This window comes from Chanos chanos, chromosome 2 (genome assembly GCF_902362185.1).
Source record: "Chanos chanos chromosome 2, fChaCha1.1, whole genome shotgun sequence".
In the NCBI taxonomy this organism is placed as follows: domain Eukaryota; kingdom Metazoa; phylum Chordata; class Actinopteri; order Gonorynchiformes; family Chanidae; genus Chanos; species Chanos chanos.
The window spans coordinates 17,346,715-17,356,994 of record NC_044496.1 but is presented as its reverse complement, the minus strand read 5'-3'; the positions used below and the strand labels follow the sequence as shown (position 1 = coordinate 17,356,994).

Sequence of the window (10,280 nt, the reverse complement as noted above, 5' to 3'; positions counted from 1 at the left end):
AGGAGAACCCTTCCTAACAGCCCAAAATATTTACTATAACATTCTGTCTTTGCCTTTTAATATACGGAACTCCTCACAGTTATTCAGCATTTAATGATGAGAAAGAAACACTATAAAGTATTATGTACAAGCTTTATCAAATTATCTGTGAATGAATAAATGGATTTAAAAGTTTCATACCCATGTGAAGCAGGAACCCACAGGGACCACAAAATTTTTTACACAGTTATATTTACATAGTTGGATAACATAAATCCCAGTAAGCAGTTAGCTATGAGGTTGAAACAGCTGCTCTTTAAGATTTAGTCAATTTTCCCTAATCATGTGAGGGAATGGATCAAAAAAAGTCTCCAGTTGCCAGGCTCTGATCCTTATCTCTCTTCTCACAAACAACATGTCAGCCTTTGGTGTCAGAGGGACAAATGTACAGTCATTGGAAATTCTATGGTTAATACCAGAATCATTCCCAATACCGGGGTTGTATGCTGAAGTTACATTATTCAGAATAGTACACTTGATCAAAAAGCTTATGTCATCAAGATTAAAAACACACACACACACATACACACACACACACACACACACACAAGCAGAGAGGGTAAGGGACAGTGATTAAGTGAAAGAGGAGAGAGATGGAGATTTGGCAATATTGATTAGGTCAACAGTCATGTCAGTAAAGCTGTATTAGATTTCAGGATGGTGAGAGAGAAAGATGAGCACAGAAAGAGGTAGTGGAGGGGGTGGTGTTAGGTAAGCTAAAATTTCAGAAGGTCACCATTAGTGTCAAAGCCCAAAAAAATGTTTTTCCAATGGCTCTACTGATCCCACTAATACAAAAGAAAGTAATATCACTCAAAAACTGAAATGAATGGAATAAAGAAGAAAGAGAGAGAGAGAGAGAGAGAGAGAGAGAGGGAGAGAGAGGGGGAGAGAGCGAGAGAGGGAGGGAGAGGGAGGGGGAGGGGTGAGTGAGAACAGCAGTGCTCTTTCTTGTACCCATTTTAACACTGCCAAATCTTCATGTTTACATAGTTTTGCAAAACAGTATAATGCAGTAAACTGACTCTTCGTTTTGAAGAGCATAACTGCATTAACACAATTGCACAGATAGTTCTCTACTGGGTTGCTTTACCATATGAAGTCATTTACTACTATTGCTCTCTTTCTGATACCAATCAGCCCTGTCTGAACTACTGAAGTCTGAAGACACTATCTGGACAAACAACTGTGCTTGGTGCTGAGAATGAACTGTGAGTTTTGTTCTCTCTTGGATGCAAAGGTTTTTGTCCCCCTAAGATCAGATCAAAACAGTAATTTTTGAACAAGACCATAATGATGCTAGCATATGGAGTTTTACTGCCATAGATAGTGATCTGTCCATGAGAGATGAGTAATGTTAATAGTAAGGATTATTGGGAGACTGTGAACCGTGTGTATGCATGAGATGTCTGGAGAGGGACTGTTTCTCATTTGAGGATATGTCCATGTGGAATTATTAAGTTTGCAAACCTCCAAATCAAGTGCAACTGCAAAAACACCTGTGCTCAATGTCTCAAAGTAATGATGTCACCAGAGACCTGCAGTGATGACATGGGAGACAATAATGATGCAACTAACTGTGTATGAGACCAAAGTGGGTGCAAGTTTGTGAGTATGGCCATGTGTCTCTGTATCTGTAACCTGGAGAAATTTGTATGGGGAGGCAACTGTGTTTTTGAGATGATTGCAGACACTGTCCAGTCCTGATCTACAGGGAGCTGCCAATGATCTGAATCTTTATAAAGTCATGAAATGTTTACTTCATTTTAGAGGAAGTGTAAGAACTTTGGAGACCACAGTAGCGATTTTAAAGTGATCTTACTTCTTTTAATTAATGGTGCGGCATCCACATACCTTTCTATCAGTTTCTGTTCCAAGTAGATATTTTAAGTCTTCGAGTATAGATCTTTTGAAGGTACCAAAATGTAAATGGGTGAATCATTAATGTCCTTCCACACTGGTCAAGACTTCATGTCACCAACTTTCACAGTGAGCTGTCCAGGGTTCTGAAGATTTTCTCTTTAACTCCACCAAACCTCCCACATGCAGGATGTGAGCAGAATGACCTGAGACACTAAGCATAATCCATGCATCCTTTGTGTAAGAATGTGTGTGAAAAACCACCAACCTAAGGCTATACAATGTATGGTATCCATGCCTTAAATCCTTGGTGACAATGGTGTTAGTCAACACAGAAGCCTACAATATACCATTTGGTGAATATATCTGTATGTTGTTAATCCTGAGTTACATTTGTGGAAATGTCAGTACTTTATTTAAAAAAATCAGTCCCTTTTCCAGTGTCTTAAGTGGACCATCTAATAATATGTGATGTCTGATCTTCATGGAGGTTCTGTATGGTCAGCCCTGTCACATTTCTCTTTTCTAAGGGGTTTAGTTTTAGACAAGACAAAATACAATTTTATGAGTCAGTTACAGAGAACTGAAAAAGTTACATAAGTTGCTAAAATACAAAGATACTGTGGAATAAAGTCTGTTCTGACCATAGCAATTGTGTTCTTCAGTAGAATTTTTCCTAACAACAAATACAGCCAATGCACAAATAATGAACCTTCTAATTAGTTATCACAAAACTTTTTATAACAAGTCCCCCAAAAGTGGAGTTTTATTTCATTTTCACAATGAAGATGATGAGAATTTGCGGATGGTAGTGAAATTATGAGTAATGATGAATACCCTAATGAGACCTAATGGCTATGTATGCAGGCTTCTTCCCCAACACAACATAGAAATCTCTATGAGCCATACATAACAGGAACAGATAAGAGTGAGAAATCACACTAATGTGGCTGAGGGTTGAATCTAATTTAGATGCATGCGTGGGCAGGATGAAGGGTCATTGTAATAAACTGACCGTATATGAACACACAAGTCATGCGAGAATTTATGGTATTAAGATCTCAGCATAACAGCCACATTCACTAGACTGTGTGTGCGTACTAACATGCGTAACTTGTTCTCTTTTCCAAATAACAAACACAGCGAAATGATGTGATCAAGTGCTGTGTCATATTTTAGGGCAAAAACAGCATCAAATTTTTAAGTGTAAAACCCAAGATCCTCCAGCACATCAAATAATAAACTAACTCATTCATTTATACCATACGACCACTATATGCATATGTGAAAGAGAGAGAGACTCATGCATTTTTACAACATTCACATAGAGGAATAAATTTTTTTTTAAGGGGGGGGGGGGTTGTCCATTCCATAATTACTTTATCACTAGACTCATTCCTTGACCTCAGTTTCTAGTTAAGAGGGCTTTTCGAGTACATTTAAGAGCCAGTGACCTGCCAATAACAGTCATTTTTTTTTCTTAAATCTTATTTAACATAAACCAAGGGAAAATGCAGTTTTGTCACCTGATACTTGTTCCATGAACACAGTTTTTTCAGTTAAACAAACTTAATTAAAATCTAATAACCTCTCACTGGTTTAATCCATCTTATGGTTATCTATGGGCAGTGGTGATTTAGTGAATGACAATCAGACAAAGGAAATTTCTAAAAGGTCATAGTCTAAATCAGAAGAGTGGGGCATAACTTAGCCACCTGGATCAATACTGATCTTTCCCTGTTCCACATGAGATCACATAGCCGTCAATGGGAATTTCAGATGAACAAAGTAAATCACTTTTTGCAGTGCTTTACGCACCACTGTTGTCAGCTGCACTGATGGAGAATGCCTCTCCACCTACTCACACCCACACCCACACCCACATCAATTCCTATGCTGCCAAAGTAATGACTGTTTGTCTTCTTGATAGACACACACGTGCACACATACTACTGACCAGGAACATGCAGTTTGTGCTACTGACAACAGATGCCACCTACAAACACACATGCATGCAGACACACACACACACCAATACACACAACTATACAGGCTAATTACAATTCTCCCTCTACTATTCCTGCAAATTATTGCTATTTTTGGAGTAAGTGGACATGGGATTGTAATTTGAAATATTGACTAATAATATATGTGCAAGCATGTCTCTTCAGTATTAAAAGACTTAAGTGTTAAAACAAAAATGTATGTGTATGTAATTAGAGCATTTTTAGAACTTCTCTGAAGACATATCCTTTCATACACTGTGTTTATGAGTGTTTCTATTTCTTACCATTATGAGGAAGAGGTAGGACAATCAAAATAATGGCAAATAATATGGACACCAAGACAGAATCAATGACTATGACTGAGACCAAAAGACCCCAACATTTTAACAGTACAACTCAAGATTAATAAAAACATATTCTGAACACCAATATAATGACATTATGATAATTATTATTATGATATAATGATAATATATTCACATCTCATGGCATGTTCATCTTGTGTTTTCATCTCTATGTGTCTTCTTCATACACTGCAGATGCTTTTCTCATAATAAACATTTTTTCTTAAAGAAAGACTCAATCTCATAGCTCATGCTCATTTGTATTTTGGCTCACAACAAATGACTATTCCAGGCTCCTTTGTTCCAATGTAAATACAAGAGTAACTCACATGTCAATCAACTCTTGGTTTCAAGAAAATACATTTAATTACAGACATAGACATTATGTAGCAAGTCCACTTAATTTCTTGCATATAAGAAATAAACACTAGTCAAGACCTCATAAATATAGTACAAAATAAATCCACACCGATAGATACACATAGATACACACATTTAATCTGTATGCCATCAAAAGAAAGGAACACAACAGACTTTTTTTATTTAGACTTTAAAATCATTCAGGCACATTAATATCTGAATAGTTCCCTCCCAGAGAAACCCTATTCAGTAGTAGCAGCAGAGGAGTTGCAGAGACCTGACAGGAGACTTTGATTCCACAGATTAATTCTGAAACATTAGAGGCACATTTAGGATTGAGAACTGTCCAGTTACAAAGCTTCAAGCATCTAGCTCTAGCAATGATATCACAGGAGTAAATGTAGCTGTTGTCGGGCAATGGTGGTATTGAGGCAGCAGAGGAAATGTGGAAGTTCCCCCTTTAACAGCTGGTCCATTGGAATAAACTGCAGGAGCTGCCTGCCCTGCTTGATCCTGCTAATTTCCTCAAGAACCCCCTGGAGAATGGTGAAAATGTGAGGGAGAGCTGAAGAGCGCAAGAATCCCAAGCATAACAAAGCAGCAGGGGGGCCACTGGACGGGCAGCGGAACGTGATGGAACGGAAGCAGAGATGCAAAATGAAAACAAGGCCAGCAGTGACTCGGGTCAGCGCAGAATGTAATGGGACCACCAGAGCCGAACCCTCCCGAAGTCCCTGAAGGGTGGACAACACGCAGTTAAGCAGGTCACGCTGATAACTCCCATGTCCATCATGCAGTGTGGTCCACCCCACCTCTGGACAACACAGCCCCATTGAGAACTCAAGCTGTAGTGACCTTCCCTCCGGTGGCAAACTCCACCATAAAGGGTTCCCCAGCACGACACAGGAAGTGATGTCGGAGTAGCTGCACACCTCAGATAAGATAGCTGAGGGTGCCTGCATGATGCAAGAGCTGCATTCTGAAGCCCCATGGTCCCGATCTACTACCTGTACTTGCTGATCAGCCACATGTTCTTCCAGAGCCTCATTAAGGAGGTCCAATAAATCCTGTTCACAAAACGAGGAGCTACGTACCTTTTTCAGAGTGGCACCCACCACGGTGAACCAGGCATCCAGATCACAGTCATCTAAAGGGCCACTGAGGACAAACTGGTGCCCTTCTGTGCCTTGGCTGTGCTCCTCCAACCATAACTTGTAAGGTCCATGAACAACCCGTTGTCTCCAGCCCTGACATTGCAACTCCTTCCGCTGATTAAAGGAGCCCAACTGCTTTCGCTGGAATGGCTTAATCCCTCCCACTCCCATACCTACACTGCTTCCTCGGCACAACCACCTTTTCCGGGACAGCGGCTGCAACAGGAACCGCTCCATATAGTACTGTGCTGCACATTCCCGGAGCCGTTCTAATTGCATTCGCTGATCAGCGGTCATGCTTGCAAACAGCTGCAGGTTCTCCTTGATGGTATCAACCTGAAGAGTGTGAAAAAATGAACACAGCTCTTCATGCTGTTGTAGGAAAGAGTCTGGGATACAGCTGCTTGGGAAGAGCGCTGCCTTAGAGGATAAGTCTGGGCCATAGCTGCGGATAAGTTTTGAGAGCAGTGGTCGCACGGCATCTTTGGCTTTATAGTCCAAACAAACCACATATACCTCTGAATTTCCTGCTTTGCTTGTTCCCGGTTTGAAGACGTGGACGCAGCGGAAACAACAGACAAGAAGGTAGAGGAGACACACAGATGAATGCTCAAATAAAGTGAACATCTTCAGAACAAATGAGCCACCAGGCCCAAGAAGCAGAAGAGCGCATACCGTCTCACAGTACTGTAGGGGAGCCACTAGGCTCTCCTGTTCCCCTGGGTCTCCCTGACAATCAAAACTACCATCAGCAGTGATCAAGTCCACATGGCGCGCATTCCCAACAAATCCTTGAAACTCCAGCAGGTGCTTTTGTACCATAATGTCACCAGTGTTATCAGAGCCAAAGAACCACCATGGTAGCGTGTGCGCTATGAGTCTGTCGTCTGCAATCGTGCAGCTGCGCCCATTACCCTCATAGTATGGGTTTAGTGTGTTAGCCACCCAGCTCCAATCACAGTGGAGACCGCTAGTGTTCAAAAAATGGTTCATAGCTGAGATGAAAGCCCCTGGTGCCTCACAGAGGTGCACAGTGTTCAACTCACCACGTTGCAGCGCCCCATCTGGCAGGAGTGGGAAAGAACCCAAGATCTCATAGAACTTAGCCCAGGCCTGAGTGCAGAGCTCTGCATTAACATGAGAGCGCAGGTGAGCAGTGATTGTTCCTGCTCGGTTGGTAGAGCAGGTGTGCTGGTGCCAAACCTTCAAGTCTTTATCGCTTAGCTGGTTCTTCACCTCATTCAGGGAGTGCTTCAGGGCTTGAAGGCGAGGGTAACTTGTCGGAGGATCACGCAGCACCGTGCTGACATCTGGCAGGCACCATTCCCGTCCAAACGGTGAAGTGTAGCTTTTCACCTTGTTGAAGAGTTTCTGCACCTCTGACAGAATCTGCTCATCAAAGGACCTGGATGTGTCAGCTTTTTCAGGTGTCATCCTCTTTCTTACATCGCGACCCCTACTCATCCTCCAATCCTGCCGTAACAAGGGACTATATTAAAAACACACTCTTAAAATCAATGTATGGTTAAATTTGCATATGTTACAGTCAGCCTATTGCTAAGGCCATCAACAGTCCTGGCTGAACTTCTCATATCTCTAACTGTACGTTCACACTGAGCGCGGCGAGAGCGTCAAAGTGACCGGAAGTCATTCATTTTCAATGAGAGCCAGCGTCTTTAAGCGGCGAAGAGCGTCGCGGCACAGGGCGTCGCGGCGAGGGTGGTTTGGGCGTCAAAATACAGTTGAAGTTCGGTTAACTTTATGGTAATGATATATGACGCGGTTGGGCGGCAACCAATAGAAACTTGGAAGTGCTCCGCTCTAGAGAATTGTAGAGAACACAACAGTATAAACTATTGTTCCCACAAAACTTTTGGTCCTAAGCAAAATGGAGGAGAAACTGATTATATCGGTGGTGGGTTTCCACATGTTGTACTGTAATGTAGGTTATGCACAAACGTTAGTGTTAATTAAAGACCAAGGCTAGTAAACGTGTCCTATAAACTCCATGCTGGAATTTGACCTAGCCTATCATTAACACAAAAGACACACAACAACAAAAATCTTTTAAGTAGTGTTTTTCATTAGTTAATTTTGTTACGAAATATGTAATTAGCATTGTTTATTTATTTCTGTCATCGGTCGATTTCGCACCTTCACATTTAAAATATCTCATAAGGTTAACTTATAGCCTACTGGTGGTCAGTCAGCACAAAGATACCGCTCGACCTGTTTGTTTGCTTTATAGCCCCTTTAAAAACATTTGCATAACCAAGCTTTCCGAAGGAACTTGTACCCGCCTATTTCATCAACGGCAGAGCGTCCACAGTGTTCAACAGCGTCGTTGGCAGGGAGGTTTGGGCGACTCTTGACGCTCTCGCCGCTCTCAGTGTGAACGTACAGTAACAAAAAGAGCGTCAGGCTGCGCAAGATCCGTTAAAGACACTGTAGAGCAGCATAGCAAACAGATGAATGCGTATGCCGGTAAATTTGCCTTTTAAGTCTGTATGCGCTACAAAGACAGTTATCATACAACGATAACAACTCCATATCAAATTAAAAATTGACTGAAGTTTTTCTCATTTGTGAGGCAAAAGGGTGAAGACTGGGTGCCTCGACTGACTTTGAAAGCCAGTTATTAAAATCTTGGGTTTTTTTTTTTTTTTTTTTACTCTCTCTTTCTTTCGAAGGACCAGAAATTGCTTCAGAGAAACTGCAGGAGGGGCTCAACTGGTGTGTCTGTGACTGCTGTTGTCAGTTAGCCAGGCTAACAGCCAATCGTGCACAAGATATTTATGCTACGTTAGCTTGGAAGTTATCTAAAGAATTTAACGTGAATTCAGCTGATGCACTGTATTAACCAACACCACTTGACCGCACAGTAACAACACTCAAAGAAGGCAAATGTACTAATCCAAAATCGACGTAGTCTGTAGGCTGTCCTTTAGAGTCGGAAAGATCTTACTCTGAGTGCGCAAACTCGGGCAGACTATCAGGAAACTACCGGGTCCACTTATGGGCCTACAGACGCAAACACACTTCAAAGCCAAAACAACGCTTTTACCGAATGTTCATGTGTTGGATCTAAGTAGTTAGTAACTATGTATTGCACACTTGATTACGGGATTCATCAGTAACAGCGCATGTCGTTGTTTCTCGTTATTACCTTAGCTTCGCTAACTTCACGGTCCCACAGCCATTCCGATATCTACTTTCTATCATCAGTAACTGCGGAGGGAGGAGCAGGCTATCTCCTAGCGCATACGTGGAAGAAAAAAAAAGAAAAAGAAAAAAAGGGGACGAACCAATGCCTTAGCTGATTCTCTCTCTCTCTCTCTCTGTCTCTCTCTCTCTGTATGCCTGATAATGTCTCTCTCTCTCTGTATGCCTGATAATGTCTCTATCTTGTAGTGAAAACATCACAAACCAGAGAAAAGTCATACGTTGTATAGAGGCAATCGTGTTTATATGTGCTTGTGTGTTTGTGTAAACCCTAGTGGGAATTCCAGTTGAAAACCAATTGAAAACCAGTAGAAAACCAATAGCAATTTCAACTGGTTTCTATTGGTTCTATTGGTTCTAACTGCACAACTGCAAGCCAATGTGAGACTGCCATCACATAGATTACATTATGCACGTGGACACTGATAAATTTGCATGTCTAAATTATTTCACCTTTGACAACCCTGTTTTGTGATTGCAAAATGGCTTTAAAACAATATATTAAAAAAAGATTAAACTGAAATTACAATGGGTACATTATGGTTGAGTGTCAATATTATGAAGTATTCAGGATTTTAGATGTGACAGTGTGTATGTTAGAGTGTGTATGCAAAGGGTCATATCACAGGGAAATGTGTGTGCCAGTGTGTGGTTTAGGGGGAAGGGTGGTTAATGCTCTGATAGGCTTCCAGGGTCAGATCACTATTATGGAGATGACAAGCCATTATAAGCAGTGAGATAGGCTTCAGTATTGCCATGGTGAGAGTGAGATCTTGACCCTGTCATGCACTTATTACTCCAGCGGTGATGGACTCAGTGTGAAGGAGAGGACTCTGTGACCTCTGTGTGAATTAGAGAGAGGGAACACAGCAAAGGCAGTAAGACAGGGATCAGCTGTAGCAGAATTCACAGAGGGGTGTGTCTATGTGTACGTACTCGAGTAATAAACAGTGTGTCTGTGTCCATGTGGGTGCATTTTATAAATGTCTCTCATCCTCAGTAGTGGATGCCAGCACTGACATTTACTCACCCATACATTGCTCATATACTTAAATGCTTGAGCAAGCTGTGTGCATGCTGTCACATGTGCATGAGTGGGTTTGTGTGTTTAGTCTCAAGTGTGTGCCCTCATGCATGCATATGTTTATACTGTATATTCAGATAACTGCTCTCTCTCTCTCTCTCTCCCCCTCTCCCTGCTAACTAAAGAACTGAATAGTTTGAGACCAGTAACTATGACAAATGGTCGTAGCAGTTTCCAGAGGAGCTGGATGTAAAGCAGGAAAAGCTTTAGA

At 41.6% G+C, this 10,280-nt stretch overlaps 1 protein-coding gene across 1 annotated transcript; it reads right to left on the bottom strand.

Moving 5' to 3' along the window:
• Positions 1–4,601: 4,601 nt before the first annotated feature.
• On the bottom strand, positions 4,602–8,958 carry cmtr2 (cap methyltransferase 2). The gene is made up of 2 exons (XM_030765992.1): positions 8,930–8,958; positions 4,602–7,236 (listed from the first exon to the last, which is right to left on the bottom strand). Exon 2 carries the CDS (start codon positions 7,225–7,227, stop codon positions 4,996–4,998), a length of 2,232 nt encoding a protein of 743 aa, XP_030621852.1. The 5' UTR covers positions 7,228–7,236; positions 8,930–8,958; the 3' UTR covers positions 4,602–4,995.
• Between the last annotated feature and the right edge of the window lie 1,322 nt (positions 8,959–10,280).